Source organism: Panthera onca, chromosome A2 (assembly GCF_046562875.1).
Source record: "Panthera onca isolate mPanOnc1 chromosome A2, mPanOnc1 haplotype 2, whole genome shotgun sequence".
Classification (NCBI taxonomy): Eukaryota; Metazoa; Chordata; class Mammalia; order Carnivora; family Felidae; genus Panthera; species Panthera onca.
This window is the reverse complement of record NC_138340.1, coordinates 20,465,254-20,487,032: the sequence shown is the minus strand read 5'-3', so window position 1 is coordinate 20,487,032 and position 21,779 is coordinate 20,465,254. Positions and strand designations below refer to the sequence as shown.

Below are 21,779 nucleotides of genomic sequence, written 5' to 3'. Positions count from 1 at the left end.
AGAAGCAACTACTACTAGGGGAGACTTGGCTAAGCTGCCTCCAAGGCTGGAAAGAGGCAGGTGCAGCAGCTGCCCAGTGGGGACCCATGAATAGGTGGCAAAACTCTAAAGCCAGACAGGTTTGTTCTTTATAAAGAACTGCCTAGCAAAGTCTCAGTAGCAGGGGGGAAAAGAGCCAATAGGAAGACAGCCAGTGTTTATGCTTAAAGACTAGATACCCCCTCCTCTGCCACTGGCAACAAGAAAGAGGAGACCCAGAATGACTGATGTATTCTTTTAAGACAAAAGCCAGACTTAAGGCTCCTACAGAGGAAGGGCTGCTCTGTGTTCCTTCAAAGAGGATGGAGATAACAGACACCAGGCCACAATGATCATCTGTCAGGCTGGGGAGGCCAAGACATTTCCTAATAGGAAATCAGCAGTCTATTCTCTCAACCCAGCAGTCACCTATGCAGAGCTTCACTATTCAGCATAGAGAGCCTACCTTAAAGTCATCCCAGGAGGACACAGCTCCAAATTTGGGGTCACCGACTTCCCAATGGCAAACTCCATGATCCCAAGTTTCAATCTCTGTGGAATGAGTCTCACCTGCACTAACTATCCAGTCACAAGATTCACTGGTCTTCCTGAGAGGCCATTTCCCGAAAACAGCTGTTTAGTGTAAACCTCGGTCAAGCCTAACTCTCTTTCCTTGGTCAATTCACCATCTACCTGGGACTTGTTTACCAGCAGCTATGGGATCTGGGAGATATTAACATTTCCCTTCCTATCTCCTACCCTCCTAAAATCTAACCGCCCCCACCCCCCCCCAAGAAAAACAAGACACATGGAAAGTCCAAATAATAAATAATTGCCCATAAGAAATAAATTAACATGGAGCTTTCTAGCGGGGAAGGAAAGGAAAGGCCACAAGGATAGGCAGGTTGGGGGCTCAGGTCCATCCTTGTGAAGAAGGTCTTTTCTGGCCACAACTGCATGACCTCTTGCTCACACAACACAGTGTTCCCCCCCGCTCCCAGCCTCTGCATACAATCTCACACCCTGTGAAGGGAAATCTGCTCAGAGACAGCCACTGGGGAAAGAGACAGAGATTGGTAATGCCCATTTTCTCTCATAATTTCCCCCAAATTCTAAAATAAATGTGGCTCTGAAAACCAGGGACTTGGATTAGCTGGGCCTTCTCTTCACCCAACCAGAAGGAAACTTGTGGGTTCCATGGCTCTTTTCCTGGGCTCATCCCGATACTAATAGTTGCCATGAACCAACACACTCTGATTTCCATTTTAAAAAAGATAAATTCATTTTTTAGTTTCCCGCTTAGTGCCTCCCACCCTCCCCTCCCACCTCCACCCCTGCTCTGTTACATACAAGTACATACGTACACACACACACACACACACACACACACACACACACACACCTGGTCTGCTTCTTCCCACCCACCCCCAGAAAGACTCCACTTCATATGAAATCTCATTCTGTTCTCCCTGCCCACCCTCCTTCACTTACCCTCCTTCCCTCCCCTCCCCTCTCCAGGCCAAGCTAAGTCACCCAGTAAGGCAGCTCTCTTGGGAGAGAATGTTCCCAAAGACAGAAATGGGATGTGAGCTTCTACACTCAGATGGCAAGCAAGCAAGCACACAGCATAAGCAAGGCAGGCAGGAAGAGAGGCAGGCTGCCCTGCCCCTTCATTCCTGTTTTGGGTCCCTGATTTCCCGCTATTGCTGCTCTGTTGGATTATTTTGCCTCTTTTGTTACACAGCAACAGAGCCCTGCCACTACAGTCAACCACCTTTCTTTGCCCTCTTCCTTTCCCCTCCTGCCAAGTGCCCTATTCTCAGAAAGCCCAGATTGCTGCCTTTCAGCTTGGTGGGCAACCTGCTGGGGGGCCCCGAGTGAGGTGGAGAGGGGCTCCCCAGCTATTTCCCAGTGACCTCTATCACATCATCGTCCTTATCCTCATCATCATTGGAGCTGAAGCCCACCTCAGCAACCTCATGAGAGTCAAATGGAGGCACCTGGGACCGGAGGAGGCCGCCAGCAGGGTAGCCTGCATGTGGGGACATGTAGCCTGGGTAGACAGACATGCCCCGTGAAAGGTTGCTGGGTAAGACAGGGGAAGGAAAAGGCGCAAACATCCTCGGCTCGGACAGGAGTGGCTGTGAGAATGGGAGTGAATAGCTGGGTAGTATCCCTGGAACAGATGGGTTGAGCATGAAGGTGGGGTTGCTGGCAGTGACTGAGGTAGCCGTGGAGGAGGAACTGACGGGGCCTGCTGGCACCAGAGGGTCAGTAGTCACTGGAAACACCAGGCGGGCATCTGCCAGCAAATTGGACAGCTGGTAGTAGGAGGGGGTACTGCCCATAAACAAGGAGTTCTCCCCAGCCTGGGAGGTGAAGGGAGCGGTGAGGTTATGGTTTAAGGAGACGGGTGGCATGGCAAACCCGCCAGAAACTGGATACCCGTGTTCGTACGGCTGCACGGGGGCTGGCAGGTGGCCTTTCCTGGACCGCCGGCGGGCTGACTCTTGGGCAGCAGGTGGCGTGGCCATCTTTCGCTTATGGCCCCGTAAGTCCAACACTGGGTTCCTGTCACCACAGGGCTGGCCGGTCACCAAGAGGGAACTATTGAGGCAATGACCCCCATGTCGAGGCTCAGTCCCGAGAGCTGTCCCAGGAACAGCACTGCTGTCCACGAGTTGAGCCGGGGGGCCAGGCAGGGCGGCATTGGAGTTTGGGGAGCTCTGTTGGGATTCCCTGGCGGCAGCCACATCTGCATACTGCTGGAGCTCACTGATGATCTCCGGGCTGTCTGGAGAGACGGGCCTGGCCAGCCCCTCGGGGTCGGGGGCTTTGGGTGATGAGGCACTGTGTCTGCCGTTGCTTGTGGATTCGAGAGAAGGCCCCTGGGAACCTGGGGATAAAATGTAGGTAACTGAGAACCAAAATGGCCAGGGAGAGAAGGAGAGTATAGGAAAAATTCCATTAAAAAAAACCCTTGTCCTGTGGTCCCCCAAATTCAAAGAGTTTGATATCCAAACATCACCCAGTCAACTTTTCCCAGTCACAAAGAAAGAAATCCTTTGATCTAGGAAACGAGTCTATGATAAGACATATAACTTCTCTACACCCCAGGTACCCAATCTGTGAAACTCGACCAAAGTGAATTCTAGGAGATAATGAATATGAAAAGCTAAGAGATCATTTCTGCAACAAGTTGGACTCTTCCTGGGGGCAGAGACAGCCAGTGACCAAGATGGGAGGGAAAAGGAAAATGAAGTTTAAAAAAAGGTCCATCCTAGTTTAAAAACAAAACCCAATCCATGGCCATGAAAGACAACGGGGACAAGTGGGGATATAGTCTAGATAGCAGGTACTATTATGGAGTTTTAAGCTTTTTAATGTGATAATGGTGTTGTGGCTAGGAGCAGAATGTCCTTACTCTTAAGAGATGTGTGCTGAAGTACTTAAAAGGTAAAATGACACGACATCTTCAGCACTATTTGCAAATAGTTCCAATAATAGGAAGGGAGAGAGAGAAGAAAGTTTATGAGAACAGTAACAGTCACTGGACCTAGATGCAGGGTACATGGGTGCTCACCGTGCTGTTCTTTCAACTTGTCTGGAGGTATGGAAATTTCCATAATAAAAGCTGGAAGCAAGAGCAGTCTAGTGCTCATACTCCACAGAGGAAGGATAGATGAGAGGCACTCCTGTAGAGGGGAACTTGGACAGAGTTCCTAACACTGTTAATGTGCCACATACACACTCTTTGACTTGGCAATCCCACTTCTAGGAATTCATCCTATAGACATACCCACATGACTATGAACCAGTACTGTTAAGAGGGGAGTGAAACAATGTAAATGTCCAAGGACAGGGATCTCGGTAATGCGCTGTGTTATACCCATCTAACAGCATCCTGTGTACACCTTCAATAAGGCACATCTAAAGAAATGGTAAGGAACAAGTACTGAGATACACTAGTGAGTGAAAAAATAAACAGTATAGTATAGTAAGTTAGCATCTGTTTTATAAATATAGAGGGGGAGCCTGGGTGGCTCAGCCAGTTAGGCGTCTGACTCTTGATGTCAGCTTAGGTCATGATCTCACGGTTTGTGGGTTTGTCAGGCTCTGCGCTGACAGTGTGGAGCCTGCTTGGGATTTCTCTCTCTGCTCCTCCCCTGCTTGAGCTCAAGCTCTCCCTCTCTTTCAAAATAAATAAATAAAGTTTAAAATAATAAATAAAAAATAAAAATACAGAGATGGGATGCCTGGGTGGCTCAGTTGGTTAAGTGTCCAACTTTAGCTTAGGTCATGATCTCACGGTTTGTGGGTTCGAGCCCTGTGTTGGGCTCTGTGCTGACAACTCAGAGCCTGGAGCCTGCTTTAGATTCTGTGTCTCCCTCTCCTCTCCCACTCACGCTCCTCTCCCACTCACGCTCTGTCTCTCTCTCTCTCTCTCAAAAATAAATATAAAAAAAAAATTTTTTTTAAATACAGAGAAAAGTTACATATGTATACTTAACACACACACACACACACACACACACACATTCCTGTACCAAGTATATGTATAATGTATCTCTGAAGAAAGCAAATGAGAGTAGCACCTTCAGAAAGGAGCAATAGATGGCTGGGAGTGTGGGGGGAGCAAAACTTACTTTTCACTTTACCCCTCTTAAACCTTTTGAATTGTGAACTATATACACGTTATTAAAAAAATTAATTAATTACAAACCAAAACAAACAAACAAACAAATGCCATGCAGGTCAATAGAAAGTAGAAGCCCTATACCTGAGGCAGCCATCCGACCATCTTCTGGGACCTTCGGTTTGCCAGTTGCTCGGACAGCAAAGATCCGCCCATCACTGGTGCGAATGTATGTCCCTAACAAAAAACAGGAGGAAGGCTGCTAGAAGCAGATACACAATCAGCCAACCCTGGGAACCCCAGGCCTAGGCATCGTGGGCTGGGAAACCAGCTATAAAATTAGGTCTTATGCCCTTTCTTGAGATCCCCTGAAATGACAAGTGGACCGATTGAACTGTGGACCCAGTATTATTCATTTACTCCATAAGACTGTGTGACTATGAGGCATTGTTGTAGACACTGAAGAACGTTAAGACAGAAAAGGGACCTGTCTCAAAGGGCTCAACTTCTAGAGAAAGAGACAATGATACCAGAAAATATCAGGAAAGATGAAATGCAATGGAGAAAATAAACAGGATGCTGTGAAAGAGAGTAAGCTGGCTGCCTTGGTTCTGGATGAAGTACTCTGGCAGGAGTCCTCTTAATCTGGGAAGAAGGAGCCTCGTTGCCTCAACACCTTCTTCTACCTTGATAGGAATAATTTAAGACCAGCATTCTGTTCCCATAGGGCACAACCCTACCTTCTCTGTTTTTTGATATCAATCTCCTGGAAGGTCAGGGCTGCCTCTGGGCTAAAGGTCAGCAAACTTTTTCTTAAAGGGCCAGCTGGTAAATATTTTTGCCTTTGTGGGCCAAAAGGTCTCTGTTACACCACGCAACTCTGCTACTATAGATTGAAAACAGCTGGGCATGGCTGTGCTCCAAACATCTTTATTTAGGGACACTGAAATGTGAATTTCATATAATTTTTAGGTGTCACAAAACAGTATTCTTTTGATTTTTTTTTTAGCCAATTAAAAATGTAAAACCCATGCTTAGCTCACAGTTACAGAATCCAAGCAGGTTGGATTTGGCCCATGGGCCATAGTTTGCTGACCCATGCTTTAGGCTAGGAAGAGTCTGGTAAGGAGGCTGGGTATAATCTTCTCTGTGGGTCATGTACTTCATGGCATCTTTTCCCTGAGCCTAAAAGGTACTTTGACCCAACAGAAGCTACGGCAAAATCTCCTTGCTAAATAGCCTCAGGGAGCCTCGTAGTAAAGGTTGATATGAATGATAGGTTCAGAATGCATTCTGACAATGTCCAGTCCAGACTTCTCATTCCAGTAATCTCATCTCCGTCTACAGTCTATAAGCAGGACAGAGGCAGTGGACTTTTTAAATTACCACACTCAAAATGTCTGTCATGCAACCCACAGATACTAATTTATCTACCCAATACATTTCCTAATTGAGACCTCCACCCCACTCTGGGCAAGTGGGTAAGACAACACAGCAACATACATGTTAGCTAATAACCCATTCCACAGCTCTTTCCCTCCACTTTTGGTCTCCCTGTGTGCAGTGTAAGTGCCAGGCATTAAGCTGTTGTTTAACAAGGCATCCACTTCAAACGCATCTATCTCAAATAAGCCAATTGCACCTGTATGACAGCTACTAACTAAACAAGTAGATAAGGAACCAGACTGTGCCTACCCATGAAGTTCCCCTTTTAGAAAGCCCAGAGTAACTCAGAAAATTGAACCCTGAGTGACCCTGCTTTTCCTTTCCCATTCCCTAATTCCTGCTCTTACGTTTTAAATTTACCAATAAAGAGTAACCCACAAAACTCTAACCACCCCAACTCCTGGATCCTAATAGAAACCCAGGCCTTCTCTCCCCGTTTCTCTACCCATAAACTCATTGTGTGGCCCTGGGGTGCTGTGCACCTACCAGGACCTGTGAGTCATAAACTTTGTTTTTTCAAAGTCCACTGATGGTTGCTGCTGAGGTGCATCATGCAATCACAGTAAGAACCACAGGGCCAGTCCAGTCACCACACTGGCTCTGGGAAATGTCTGTGGGGGCTTGCCATGATTAGTATACCACCAGGTCGTACCCAGGCACTTCTAGCTGATAGCATCACTATCAACACACTGTGACTGATACAAAACATGGTGTCTATTCAAACTCAACTCAAGATTCTCCATAAAAACAAGGACAAAAATACAGGAATGGAGAGACCCTAACACTCTTCTTTTAAGCCACAGACAGATCTCTTTTGGGCCCACCCCAACTCTGCTAAGCTCCTAGAAATGCTTCTTCTCATGCTCCCTCCACATGTGACATTCTTACATAGGACGATTCCTATCCTCCCTCTAGCTCAGGCCATATATATTTATTCTGCTTCCCAGTCCCACACTCTGAACCAAAAGTAGAGGATGGGCCCTGTAGTCGGGCTCTTACCTTTCGTCCCACGGATGATGTGAATGCTCTCACCAGCATTAATTCTCGCCTGTACATCTGTGGAGCTGTTGAGTCCAGGAATAACAATATCTAGTGAAGATACAGACCTCAGATTTAGATTACCTGACTGAGAAGGGAAGAAGATGCAAAGTCCGTGTCTACCCCTGTTCCTCAATGGCTTCCCTAAAGCCTCTCAGTGGAGCAGAGGTCTGAACCAAGGGAGGAGAAGCAAGCAGGGCCTCCTCTCACAGTTGCCTAGCAAAGAATACTGTGAGAATGAGAACCTTTTAAAAAATCTGATCATCTTTCTGATCAATTTCCCTTGATTTAATTAAAAATTCATAGTTTTAGTTTGGAAAAAGTTCTAGTTCAAATGATTATTTCTGTATTTGTTTGTTGTCCTCCTCTCTAAGCCATCTGAATCCATCTGCTCCACATCACTTTAGGCTCCAAAAGTGGCCTCATCCTCTTCCTTGCTGGCATTACTCCACACCTAACTAAAGAATAAAACGTATGTTCGAGAATCAGCAGAAGTAGGATTATAAGGGGCTCGCTTTTTGTCTTTAGTCATTTCACAATTTTTTATAATGGACACATATTATTTTCATACTCAAAAATCTAAGGTATTTTTATTCAAATTTATGTACCATGAATATTTCTAGGTAATAAGATGAAAAACAGCTCCATGAAATGCTTTCCTTCCCAAAGAACCAACTGCAGAGAGAGACGGGCTGCCAGCCTCCTACCACTGGCCCACCATGCTCAATTCACATCAAACTCACAAAGAAAGAAGCAAGTGACATTCAGGTATTCTAATTAATTAGGGAAGTTGACAGTTTATACCCAGCTGACCCTACAGTCAGGCAGGACTCAACACATTCACACCTCTCAGACCAACTCTGTGTTCCCGTGAAATTTCCACAATCTCTACAGTGTCTATCCTACATATCACATTTAAAAAAACCCAGTTCCATGTTAGAATTCTTAAGATATTCCATTAGAATGCAAATTCCTCAAGATCAGGGACTATCTTCTCTATTTTTACCCACAGTGCCAGTGTAGTAAGGCCTAGAATATAAAAGGTGTTTAATAAATACTTCCTGAATGAACAAAGTAAGTTTAAAAGGGATAGGTAGCCCTGGAAGAGGACCTAGGAGTTCCCAACCTGTTGTGGTGACCACCTTCTGCACAAGGACCCCCGCTCGCTGTAGGTAGTTGATCGGGAAGTTCATGGCTGGATTTGTGCTGGAGGCAGAGCTTACACTGCCTCCCAGTGGGACATGCCGGGGCATCATAGGGATGGGGGTGGACTGCACAGGACGAACACTGGCCACAGGCTTCTCATCACTCTTCAGTGTTGGCTGCCTGTGAGAGAAAGACAAACACACTAAGAGACTTTAGCAGAACAGCCCTTACCTTTCTGCAAAGGCTGCAGAGTTTCTCCAGATTCCCCCATTCTACAGTGCCCCCATTCTCAGCTGCTATTGAGAAGAACCAGAAAAACCTGCAGAGTATGGCCAATTCAAAAGGAGACTAGAAGCAGGACTGAGACAGAGTGGCACTAAGACATACAGCCTCTCAGAGTCAAAGAAGAATCAGATGTCAGCAGAATAATATCTTTTTGGAGATCTGAGGTGACATTTGCTCCTCTAGAATTTGGACTATCTACATACATTAGGGATTAGTCCTTGGAGGGAAGTTAGGAAAAGGTAAAGATGCAATAAGGGAGAAGAAATTCTTCAGAACACAGTGCATGCCAAGTTGAAGGCAAAGGGGTGTAATTTTCCCCACTCACCCAGGAAAAGGCCATGTAATGCCACATGTTCAGGTGATCTTGAGAGAGCACATGTTCAACATCAACCATCTTTATTATCTGGAACCTCTAGTTTCAATAAGTAATGCAGACACCTCTCTCCTCCACATTACACTTCATTGGGCTCCTCCTGGGGCCAATGTCCAAAGTACTCCTCTAGTCATGACCACTACAAAGCAGCGGCAGCCAAAACGCTGTTCACAGAACCTGGGTCTCTGAATGGCACACAGCCATGGCCAGCCTGAGCACCGCTGTGCATCTTATGCCAGCATGCCAAATGTTACCCGATGGTCAATGATGCACTCCTCATTCTTCACTTTCCTTTCAAGTGAATGTTGGTACCTTGAGAAAACTACTCCTGATTTAAGATTTTTGAAATTAAGATCCTGTCTCTAAGCTTTCTGAAATTTGTGCCTTTGGTCTTCAGTCTTGGCGGGGAGACCTCCTTGGACTGGTATATTCTTTCTGACCTGACCGAAGAACATTGCTCTGAGGTTGCTACAGGCAATTTTGGGTAGCCCTCTGGGCCCTGTGGACTCCTGTATTCCTAGATAGGCCATAGAGCACAGTAAGCTCTATGTCTCATTTCCTATGCTCTGAGTCCCATTTCCTCAGTCTGCCCAGGGTGGCTTTGCAGGAGCTAGCAGGGCTAGCAGCCCTGGTCAGATGCCAGTGGGAGTCTTCCCAGAATTCAAAGTCAGATCAGGGTAAAAGTCAGGGTAACAGGAACCTAGCCTAAGCTCCCTACTCTGCAGGGGTTGAAGCAAGGAAATTGGGCAGAAAGCCCTCCTCACATATACCCAGACAGGAGGAAGAATCAACAGGATCATGGTACGGCTCATCAAGTGCTGTGAGAGGCTAGTGCCTCCCACAGAACCAGAGATGGGCCACAAAAGCCCACAGCCCAGCCCATTTGTCACATCTTCCCCCAACATGGCTTTTTTCTCACTGGGTTCAGGCTTACTCCATTCCTGTTGCTTCATGGGGAAGCCCAGAAAAGAGAAAAAACAGGTGGAGGACAAGAAAGGAGAACATTCCCAGACAATAGTATCTTGGAAAATGACACAGAAATAAAGTCTGAAGGCTTTGAAAGAGAATAACATTTTTCTTGAAAGCATCTTGTACATAAAAAGTAGCAAATTTGGAGCACTTGGGTGGCTCACTCAGTTAGGCTTCTGACTTTGGCTCAGGTCACGATCTCACGGTTCATGAGTTCAAGCCCCGCCTCAGGCTCTGTGCTGACAGCTCAGAACCTAGAGCTGCTTTGGATTCTGTGTCTTCCTCTCCCTGCCCCTCCCCTGCTCATGCTCTGTCTCTCTCTCAAAAATAAACATTAAAAAAAAAAAAAGAGTAGCAAATTTACTCACCAAAAATTAGTCTTAAGTAAAATTTACATGGTTTCATTTTCCTTAGAACCTCATTTGTCAAGTTTTTTTTTAACACGTAATCTTCATAGGAAAAAAGTTTTAGGGGCACCTGGGTGGCTCAGTCAGTTAAGCGTCCGACATCACCTCAGGTCATAATCTCAAGGTTCGTGAGTTCAAGCCCCGCATTGGGCTCTGTGCTGACAGCTCAGAGCCTGGAGCCTGCTTCGTATTCTGTGTCTCCCTCTCTCTCTCTCTCTCTGCCCTTCCCCACTTGTGCTCTGTCTCTCAAAAATAAATAAAGGTAAAAAAACTTTTAAAAAAAGGATAATAAAACAAAAATTTTTTTTAATGCAAACCACTCAATCAGGCAGTCAATCTGGTAAGGCCTATGAAGTACTTTGCCTTAAAATGAAAAAAATTAAACGTAGACAATGTTTTGTAATTTCTTACAAAGAAGCTCTTTGCTTAGCAACTGGCTTCTATCATGTTCATACTTTGGAAGCTGTTCTCAAGAAAAAGATTTTTTTCTCAGAATTGTGGCACAGCCACACAATGAAAATCCCATTAAGAGCAGCAGAATTCCTTGACTGCAATCCAAGACCCGCAAAAGACCTGGCCTTCACCCTTGAACTTCACTGCTTAAGCAAGATCTAGGACCAAGGCGCTACAGATATGAAGGCAGCTGTGTGGGAGGGGTGGGCCTCTGTGTCTTGGGAAGCTGCACCTCTCCAGGAGTCTAGAAGGACTCTTCTGAGTCACAAAGCCAGTAGGTCACTCTTTCAGCCAGAGCCACTTAAAACACCAGGGCTGCTGAACTGCTTTGGAACCTCATCCAAGAGCAGAACCTGTCGGTTCACAACAGCCAGCAAGCAAGTTATAGGCTCTCCCTTTGTTAAAACAGAACCAGTCAGGGCTCAACCTGGGTGGCTCAATTGGTTGAGCGACCAACTTCGGTTCAGGTCATGATGTCACAGTTTGTGAGTTCGAGCCCCGTGTCGGGCTCTGTTCTGACAGCTCAGATCCTCGAGCCTGCTTCTGATTCTGTGTCTCCCTCTCTCTCTGCCCCTCCCCCACTCATGCTTGGTCTCTCTCTGTCTCAGAAATAAACAAACTTTAAAAACAGAACCAGTCAAAAGGTTTGGGCCTGGCCCAGCAGCAGGCCTTCCTCCCCTTTCAGTGACTCACCAGTTTCTCTGACTGAAAGCAGGGATGCTGGTCAGGTTCTGGTCGCTTGCAGGGTAATACTGCGCATACGACGGGCGGGTATAGGGGACGGATGTGCGCTTGTCTTCCTCATAGCTTTTCTTTGCTGCTTTTTTCTCAGCCTTGGTCAGCTTGTGATCCTTTCGGTTAAGGAGCAGTGACTCATGCTCAAAAGGCTCCTGGGGACACAGGAGGACATTGATTTAATTATCAGTCTGTGCCAACACAACTGATATACAATGAGGCTTACTCTGAAACTGAGAAAGGGCTGGCTATCTCCAGCACTCGCAAAGAGCCTGCTCACAGACACATAAGCAGGTTTACTGTCTTTTTGTCAAGAGTATAACTCACAACTTTAACCCAGCCCCACCTTCAGACAGCCCAAATGTGCCTTCTATATCAAAAGGATGGGAGAGGGGCGCCTGGGTAGCTCAGTCCATTAAGCATCCAACTCTTAATCTCGGCTCAAGTCATGATCTCATGGTTTGTGAGATGGAGCCCCGTGTTGGGCTCCACACTGACTGTGTGGAGCCTGCTTGGGATTTTCTCTATCTCCCTCTCTCTCCTTGGCTCACACGGGTACGGCACATATGCTCACTCTCTCTCTCTTCCAAAATAAATAAACACTTAAAAAATAAAAGGATGGGAGAGTTCAGAGAATTACTAGACTACATTTCTAGAACTTTACCCCTTCTTTCTGCTAGGAAAAACTCACACTGGACAAATTATTCCACATGGCTGAGCTGAGCACTGCTAGAATAAGACTGGGGTGGGAAACTTCGCAGGGTAAGGAGAGAACCAGATAAGTTCAAGTCTTCTGTATGAAACAAAGCTTCAGATGAAGGAAAGTAGTTTGCTAGACAAGCTTCCCTGAGTGGAGACTGCTGTACTGGGAACTGCATGCATCCCAGGCTCTCACCTTGGTGATGAGGTGAGGGTACTTCAGACAGGCAAGTTGGAGTACTGGCTCCTTGATCCCCTTTATGTTCAAGGATGCTTGGGGAGCTGGCTCCTTCTCAACAAAGTGCAGTAGGTTCTCCACCTCCTTCCGGGTAAAGTTCAGCATTGGATTGAGATCATCCACCACCCGATCTAGAAGAGAGAAGACATGGAGAAAGTCAGTATGTGGCAGAGAAGACTGCAAAAGCACAGCTACAAAGGTTGGCAGACAAGAGAGGTTGTGGTTGGTATAACTGTCACTAATATCTAAACTACCTCAGTCCATCCCATATTTGAAAGTCAAAGACCAGGTCTGAGGCCCTGGTGAAATGGAAATATCATAAGAGAAACCTGTATACCTACACTCAGTTCTTATCATTAAACCTGCCCAGGACAAGTTGAGGTCAATCACCTCTTAAGCAATTATTTGAATCAGAATGAGATGGGAGGAACTGCTGACTTTCTGTGATTCAAAGCTTACCTGTGTTCCTACAACCTGCCCCTCCCCTCCCACCACTGATACAATAAGGATAATATTGTGCCTGAAAGATACCCTACCTGACATGCCCTGCTTGGAAATCTGTCGGTCATAGATCTTCTTTTCAAGGGTGAAATCAGCCACAAGGCGATAGATATGACAGGGCTTTTTCTGGCCATAACGGTATACCCGACACACTGCCTGGGCATCATGGCAAGGGTTCCAAGAAGCATCAAACACCACCACTCGGTTGGCACCGATCAGATTCACACCCAAGCATCCAGCCCTGTAAAACACAAGCCAACAATCATAGAACCTTTCGTTTTAAAGACCGTTTTCAAACTGAAATTTGACTGTGACTGATAGCCCCATATCACCTCCTTTGTCCTAAGCATGACATACTGGAGGATTGTACTCTCCTGCTGATGAACAGTACATTGCTCAAGCACTGAAAAGTATGCCCTGAAAATCCAAAACAGAAGTGTTGACCAGTTTTGAAAGAAAACCCACTCTCTGCTCCTCTGTAATTAGTAAGGCCCCTGCATCCTGGCCCCAGAGTGAGGTCACTTGGTGAAGGGAAACCTCTGCATACAGATGTTTCTGGTGTGTTTAGTCTAACAGCTTAGGAAAATGACTAGTTCACACCCATCAAGGGCATTCTGATGGCAGAACACAGCACAGCCTTCAAGCTGCTTGGCATAAGACAAATAATGCCATCGCCTTTTACAGTTACATTACACTTTCTACTTTTTAAAGCACTTTCACATTAATCCCATCATCTAAGACTCAGAATACTCCTGAGAGAAAAGCTAAGTATGACTATTATTAATGAAGGGCTCAAAGAACTTCGTGACACTATCATGATGACTACCTTTCTAACACAACTTCCTTTTGGGGTTCCCTCTCTGACTTCAAAAACAAGTCACAAACCCGAGCAGATCTCTTCTGATGAAACTCGGATGAGCCTTTGGGTACCTGCCCACGTGGCTAGATGCCCTGAATACAGCCCTCTGACCTCTGCTCTCAGGATCCACTCACCTTGTGGACAGAAGGAATAGCCAGGTGGTGAGGTTGCTGGGATCATTGAACTGATTAATGAGCCGCTCCCTCTCAAAGGCAGGGGTGCTACCATCTAGCCCTAGGACAGAAGGAAAACCACAAGAAATGGACATATAAGGGCACGGGTACACAGCAAAATCACTGGGCAAATGTGTTTTTAAAACAAAACAAATACACTACAGTATTCTGATTCCACCCCCATGGACATTCCATGGGTATACAGTGAGTCGCAGGCACCTATAATTTTCAAATATCGCCATGTGCAACAAGGATTACAAACTATGTTTCTCCCTTTAATAGACAAACTAATTCTAAGGTCAAGGTTCCTAGACTTTAGATTGCATAAGAACCACTCTAAATACGGAAGCTTGGTAAAAGCTGGCTCAGGGTGACCTCTCTACCTCAGTCTTGTAAATCCTGGTGAGTGCACAAGGACTAAGAGTTCTGTGTTGTGATATGGATGTTGTCCCTCCACCAGGAATTTGCATTGTTAACAAACTCCTATGATTAAGAGCTTACTATAAGGAGACATTAAAAAGAATAGATCTGGGGCAGTGGGATGGGGCATATGGATGAAAAGAAGGAAGTTCAAAGGAAGGGGAAAAAGTAACCTTCAATTAAGAAGCATGAATAACAGCAAAGAAAACAATCAACAAAACTAAAAGGCAATCTACAGAATGGGAGAAGATACTTGCAAATGACATATAGGAGAAAGGGCTAGTATCCAAAATCTATAAAGAACTTATCAAACTCAATACCCAAAAACACCAAAAAAAATCAGTTAAGAAATGGGCAGAAGACATGAACAGACATTTCTTGAAAGCAGACATACAAATGGCTTAACAGACACATGAAAAAATGCTCAACATCACTCATCATCAGGGATGATTAAAACCACAATGAGATACCACCTCATACCTGTCAGAATGGCTAAAATTAATAACTCAGGAAACAACAGATGTTGGCATGGATGCAGAGAAAGGGGAACACTCTTACACTGTTGGTGGTAATGCAAATTGGAGCAGCCACTCTGGAAAAGAGTGTGGAGGTTCCTCAGAAAGTTAAAGATAGAACTACCCTACAACCTAGCAACTGCACTACTCGGTATGTATCCAAAGGATACAAAAATATTGATTCAAAGGGGCACAAGCAAAAAAAAAGGGGGGGGGGACATGCACCCCAATGTTTATAGCAGCATTATCAACAACAGCCAAATTATGGAAAAAGCCCAAATGTCCACTGACTGATGAATGGATAAAGAAGATGTGGTTTGTATGTATGTAACATACAATGGAATACTACTCAGCAATGAAAAAGAATGAAATCTTGCCATTTGCAACATGGATGGAGCTGGATGATATTATGCTAAGTGAAATAAGTCAGAGAAAGACAAATACCCTATGATTTCATTTATATATGTAATTTAAGACATAAAACAGATGAACATAGGGAAGGAAAAATAAAATAAGATAAAAACAGAGAAGGAGGCAAACCTAAGAAACTCTTAACTATAGAGAACAAACTGAGGGTTGCTGGCAGGGAGGTGGGTGGGGGATGGGCTAAATGCATGATGAGTATTAAGGAGGGCACTTGTGATGAGCACTGGGTGTTGTATATAAGTGATGAATCACTAAGTCACTTCTGAAACTAATACTACCCTTAACTAACTTGAATTTATATAAAATCTTGGAAGGAAAAAAAAAAAAAAAAAGAAGCAGCAGCATGAATAAGAGAGGAGGGGCTACATTTGTCACCCTAGGGAAAAGAGAGAAAAGGACAAAGCTAAGGAGATGAAATACCACATGGAGGACTGGATGATGACTGTTATAGGAAGTATCAGTTTAATTGGTATTAGAGGCTCTTTCAACTGGCACCCCGACCTACCTTTCCAACCTGAGTTCCCACAGTTCCCAAGCACAGCTCGGCATTGGGTCTTCCTACCACCCATGAACCTCTATTCTCTAAATACTTCCTTTAGGCCAGTGTTTCTCAACAAGGGTTATTTCCTTGCCCTCCCACCCTACAGGGGACAGTTGGCAGCGTCTGGAGACATTTTTGGATGTTATAACTGGGTGGATGCTACTGTCATCTAACGAATAGCGACCAGGGACGCTACTAAAAGTCCTACAATGCACAGGACAGCACCCCCTTGCCGCACCCCCCCTCCCTGCCCAACCTACAAAAAGAATTATCTGGCCCAAATGTCAATATCTGGACAGTAAGTACATGAGGTTAATATTTCTCAACTTTTGTTTTTCATGACCACCCCCTTTAAGAAGCCTTTTTATACATTTTTCTCCCCAATTGACATGTCCCTCATGAAAATTTAAATGCCACAGATATACTGTATATGTTTATTTACTGGATGCCTATTTGAGCTTTATATTTTTGAAAAGTTAAGCTTTTTTTTTTTTTTTGTCCCCTCAAGAACCAATTTTCACCCTCTTAGGGATACTATCTCCCCTGTACAGAATGCATGATCATGGCCTATATTCACTCTGTTGCTTCTTCCTAGAATGATCTTTGGGCCACACTAACTCTGTATATTCAAATTCTCCCCATCTTTACCAGTCTACTGCAAGTTCTGCCTCCTCCAGGAATCCTTCTCCAATCATCCTTCCCACAACGATTCTATTCTCCTTAGAACCTATAAGGGCACTCGATCAGTGCTGCTTTGTATTTGTCTTGGAGTTGCTGTATCTCAGATGAAGACAAGGTTTATGTCTTCTACTTCTCTGCTCTCCCCGTATCTTGCCCAAGCTCCCCAGCCCCTAGTACAGTGCCTCACACATAGCAGCTTGCTCTCAATACCTCCCTGCTTTTGGTTACTCCGGATACTCCTACACATTTGGTGGAGAACGGAGTAGAAGACAAAAATGCAGAGAAGGAAAGGAAAGCCTTAAGCAGACCCTGCCAAGGCTCCAGAAACAAAGCAGCAGTGAACTCACGGAAGTAGCTGACGTTTCGAACCCACTTCTGTACTCCTTGCCCATCAGCACCAGGTAGACAGGGCACTTCTCGTTTCCCTAGGAATTCCTCGATGAGAGCCAAAGTGGAAAGGCTCTGGCTGGAAGGGACAACATTTGGTTCAGAAGGCTCCCAGACCCAAGGGAATCTTGTTCCCCAGTGGACTCACAATCATATATAGCCTTCTGACAGTGGGAGCTCCCAGAACCTGCTCCCCATAAGAGGTAACCCCACAAAGAACCACTAGGGGTATTCTCCCTAGCTCATAATGGGAGCAGAGTCGTCCATACACTTATCACCACCCCCACTAAATTTGCTACCCTATTACTTCCTCAATTCTTCCTCAATTACTTCCCCTAAATTCTGGGGTTTAGCTCAGTACATAGTAACAAATAGGATCAGCATTAAAAACCAACGTTACATACATTAGATCTAACTACAGGCCACAATCAAAATTATGGGTCTTACTAGGGCTTTCAAGTTATAAAGAGAAGCAGTCTCCTCAGAAGTGATATATAAAACCAGCGGTACACTAAACTCTCCCCCAGTTAGAATTACCGCTCTCCTCTCAACGTGTGCCACACATGGAAACCTTTACTCTGAGGCTCCCAAGATACCCCTTAGCTCTAATGGGGGCATAATCTAGCCAGAGCAAAAAGAAAGCATGTCTGTTTGAAAGAAAATATGTCTGTTTCCCTGAAGAGTCAAGCCTTGATGGAACTCAAAACTCTGGCCACAGAATGTAACTCTGGAACAAATCATATTACTTATTTGACCTTACATACAAAGCAACAAAAAAAAAAAAAAAAAAAAAATTTTTTTTTTTTTTTTTTTAAGTAGACTCCACACCCAGCGTGGGGTTTGAACTCACAACCCTGAGAGCAAGAGTCACCATGCTCTACTGACTGAGCCAGCCAGGTGCCCTCCTCCTTAATTGTTTTTAATTAAAAAAAAAAAAGGCTGGGGAGGGACCGAAGCAGATTAGATCAGAGGTCAGCAAATGTTTTCTGGAAAAGGCCAGATACTAAATATTTTTAGGCTTTGCAGACCACATTCAGTCTGTTGAATATTCTTCTTCTTCTTCTTCTTTTAAAACGTTTAAAAATGTAAAAACTAGCTTTCAGGCAAGCCACAGGCCAGATCTGATGTGGGCCACAATATGAAGGGTTAGACTATGACTCCAATGTCAGCCTAGGGTTTTAAACAGTTCTCTGCAGAGAAATCACATTGGGCAAAATAAGAAACTCCAAGAATGAGATGAAATGCAAGAAGGTCCTCACAAGAAGCACTGGTTTGCAGAGGCATGAAAACAAAACAAAACAAAACAAAAAGGAGCTGGGGTTACCCCAGACAGTCTTACTCTGTAGGGGCTATGTCACTCTACTATAGATACACAGTAATATTGGGGAATTTCTCTTCCTACCTGAACACGAGAATCTTGTCCCCAAGCTTCACACTTTCCTCAATCAGGTGGAAAAGCAATACCATTTTGGGAGAGTTCTCTAAGACCCCAGTCTGGTAATTAGTCAAAAGGTCCTTGGCCTGCAATAGAGAAATGAGGCAGCTTAGAGAAGGTCCGTGGCCAGATCACTAGAAATAAAATTCACTCCTTCCAAGGCAGAAACTCATGGGCAACCTTTATAGTTCCCTGCAGATACTTGGCAGCACAATGCATTGTACAACCCCCACCCTCTTCCCACATAGGCTTTGCTTTGTACCATCCCTTCTCAGCAGTGGTTTATGGGCATAGAAGTTTCTGCTTGACTCACCCATTCATATGTGACAATGTTGTTGCCTCGCTCCTGGAAAGGGTTGAAGCCAACCCCTTGTAGGAATTTGCTATTGGTTGCTTCTCCCATTGAGGAAGCCAAGGTGCTGTCCTCCCCCTTGCCTTTTGTTCCCTGTGATGGGCAGCGAGCACTAGTCCCAGCTGAGCCAAGTTCTTCCACATCTAGGTCCTGCTCATTGGCCAGACTCTCCTTCTGAAGGGCTTCATACAGCACATCCGGGTGATTCCAGATCTGGAGTTCAAGTTAAAGGGGAAATGACACAGGGCAGAGAACAAGCTAAGGGTGTCCCAGAGAGTCAGGAAACATGTACTTGCTGAAACACACACTGGTCCTACAGCATACACTGTCACGCTAAAAATTAAAGTATCTCCAACTCCCTCAGAGCCAAAGAGCCTACGCTTTCATTTTAACTAACTGTGATCACCATAACACAAGGGGAAGAGTTCATACCAGCAGGCATGCCCATATGCCCATAGGCATAATCAAAAAGGCTGTGTCACAAGCCTTGCATTCTTATTTAAATAAGGGTAAGAATGCCGCTGTTTCACTGTGTGGCTATAGCCAACTACTGTCTGAAACTACGAAACAAGACCAATCTCTTCCTATGGACAAATGTATCTAACTTACAGATGACCAACCAGAAGTCATTTCAGGGACTGTTCCCAGCAGGAGTTGAGAATTCCTGGGGTGGGGGCAGAGGTGGGGGGATAGGAAGGGTGTGTTGGCACTGTAGCATCCTCACAGACCATATCTGCTGTAGCTTCCTGGCCCTGGTCTAGGACTGTGGTTACAAAAGAAACATTTTGAAATCCCATCTGTCCCCTGACATACCCCTTCAGTTGACTCATTAAAGCAGTGGTCAGTTGGGAATAATACCCAACAGGCTGGCTGACAGCTGTCAAAGAAGCAGGTCCTTCATTAGTCAACAAGAAGCACATACTAAAGATAAGTCAGGGTTCATCAACCTATTCATGAAGCTTAGTGCTAGATACCTGGGCCTTGCTATCCCCAAACCATCTCAAACATTATCAGGATGAAAGAGGTCTCAATCTGATTAAACGCAGAATCAAACACAAGGTACCCCAATAACTTGTCTAAGCTATATATTTCTTGAATCTTGATTATGCTAACAGTCAAAAACTGCCCCACAATGTTTTTCCACTACCCCTTTCTCCCAAGTGAAAAAAAATCAGTGAGAAAGGAAGTGATTTCTCAAGTTTGGTACCACAAGTTGACCAGATGAACTGCACAACTGCAAGGAGCACCATTTATATCACAGGCTGAGTGGCACCCCCAGGAACTGTGCAGCACACAACCAGCATATTTCTCCTTGGGGCCCCCAGTTCTTCAATGCAGCAAACCGAGGGGGACCCCTGTCACTTTATTCTTCTCTTATCAAGGACTCCTAGCAGGAATAACTTCCTTGGGACCATGTGCAACCTTCATTCATATCTCAGTATTCCCTGAGGCCTCAACACACCTTGCAGCACACACAGAAAGCCTTGAGGGGGTTCAGCCCCAGCCAGCCACTGCTACCACAGTCTCGGAAACGGTCCATGAACTGTGTGTACAAATCTCGCTGGATCTTTGAGAGCCGCACCAGGATCACATTTTCTTCCTTGGCAGGTAGATGAATCTTCAGCACAGTGTGGCCTCTCCTACAAAGGCAGAGATCAGAATCATCAAGCCAGTGTGGCCAGGAGGGGTCAGTGCAGGATAACAAAAGAATCCTGCATTTCTGCCACACCTCCTTTTGAGGATCTCAACATTCACAACAGACTTACAACAATAAGGATTGGTTTAGCGATCATCAGAAGAAACTCATTTTAAGGATAAGAACTAAAGCAAAGAGGATTGGGTGGCAGAGACCGGGAGCTCCAGGTTCATACCCAGATCTAGGGCTGTTTCTCTAAGCTTTCTGCACATATTCCATCTTAACAAGGAAAAACAAGGAAATTGTTTTAGACCGGCCTAACTACATGTACCGAGATGCTGACACTGGTGAGGCCATGCCCCCGGGAACCAGCATTTCTATGCTTTCAGAGTCAGCAGAAGGCTAGCTCTCTTTTGCTTCTCAGCAAGTAAGGTAGGTATCCCTAGAAACTTCAAAGATTAACTTCTGAGAGAAGTACTTCTAGGCCAAACTTTCAGAAGACTGAAACAGTGGCTATCCATCATTTGTGTGCTATTCAGGAAAAGCTACTCAGTAAAAGGAAAGTTTTACTATCACCCACTAGGGAGGGACCCTCCTGCTGTAACAGTCCCCCTTTGGGACAGCTTTGCATGCCTGTTACACCAATGGGTCTCTGATGGTTCAAAACACAGGGCCCTGAGGATGGCTCACCTCTGCACAAAGCCTTCCAGGAGGCTGTGCAAGACGTGGCTCCGGTACCGCATGAGGCGGACATCCTGAGGCGTGCTGTCAATACACTGCCCATTCAGGATGGGGCGTTCAAACATGTTGCTGAACTCCTGCCGGGTGCCGAGGAAGTCTGGGCGCACAAAGTCCACCATGCACCAGTACTCAATGAGGTTGTTCTGCAGGGGATACCCGGTCAGCACCACTCGGCGGCGAGAGCGAATGTTCTTCAGGGCCTGTGAGGTGCTGGCCTGGCAGTTTTTGATGCGGTGTCCCTCGTCACAAATCACCACATCAGGGCCAGGGCGGCATAAGGCCTTCTCAAACTCTAGGGAGGGAAGAGGATCCGGAGTCAGAGGGTGAGAGGGCCTGCTCTTAGTCAACAATATGAGAAGTAGGGGTGCACCCTGGAGGAGACAGAAGAAATGAAGGAAGCAGGAAAGCAAGAGTCAGCCCCCATTAGTGAAAGGGAGCCAACCATCCAGGCTCCTGTGCATTTGGTGTGACACGTTAACCTGGACTATTGACTCTTGCAGTAAATATCTCTTTTCCCTCTTTCCTTTCCTTATCTTTTTTCTTTTTCTCCTTTACGCTCAAAGTAAAATACCTCGCATTCCTACCTAGGGCTTATATCAACTGGGTGGCAGAGAGTGTGACTTTACAGACTACCAGCCTAGGATTAAAAATGGGTCTGAGTGAGAGGCA

The 21,779-nt window shown here is 45.4% G+C and overlaps 1 protein-coding gene across 3 annotated transcripts in view; it reads right to left on the bottom strand.

Annotated features, from left to right (window-relative positions):
• Positions 1-1,737: 1,737 nt before the first annotated feature.
• The window catches only part of RAD54L2 (RAD54 like 2), a 109,750-nt gene continuing 89,708 nt past the window's right edge, over positions 1,738-21,779 (bottom strand). For all 3 annotated transcript variants that reach the window (XM_060631133.3, XM_060631136.3, XM_060631134.3), the window contains 13 exons: positions 21,060-21,402; positions 20,196-20,373; positions 18,695-18,946; positions 18,349-18,467; positions 16,907-17,025; positions 13,938-14,037; positions 12,980-13,185; positions 12,402-12,574; positions 11,465-11,661; positions 8,265-8,464; positions 7,100-7,189; positions 4,799-4,891; positions 1,738-2,914 (listed from right to left, as the gene is read on the bottom strand). In XM_060631133.3, the coding sequence (XP_060487116.2) occupies positions 1,920-2,914; positions 4,799-4,891; positions 7,100-7,189; positions 8,265-8,464; positions 11,465-11,661; positions 12,402-12,574; positions 12,980-13,185; positions 13,938-14,037; positions 16,907-17,025; positions 18,349-18,467; positions 18,695-18,946; positions 20,196-20,373; positions 21,060-21,402 (3,065 nt within the window). In that variant the 3' untranslated portion in view covers positions 1,738-1,919. The remainder of the gene's footprint in view (positions 2,915-4,798; positions 4,892-7,099; positions 7,190-8,264; positions 8,465-11,464; positions 11,662-12,401; positions 12,575-12,979; positions 13,186-13,937; positions 14,038-16,906; positions 17,026-18,348; positions 18,468-18,694; positions 18,947-20,195; positions 20,374-21,059; positions 21,403-21,779) is intronic.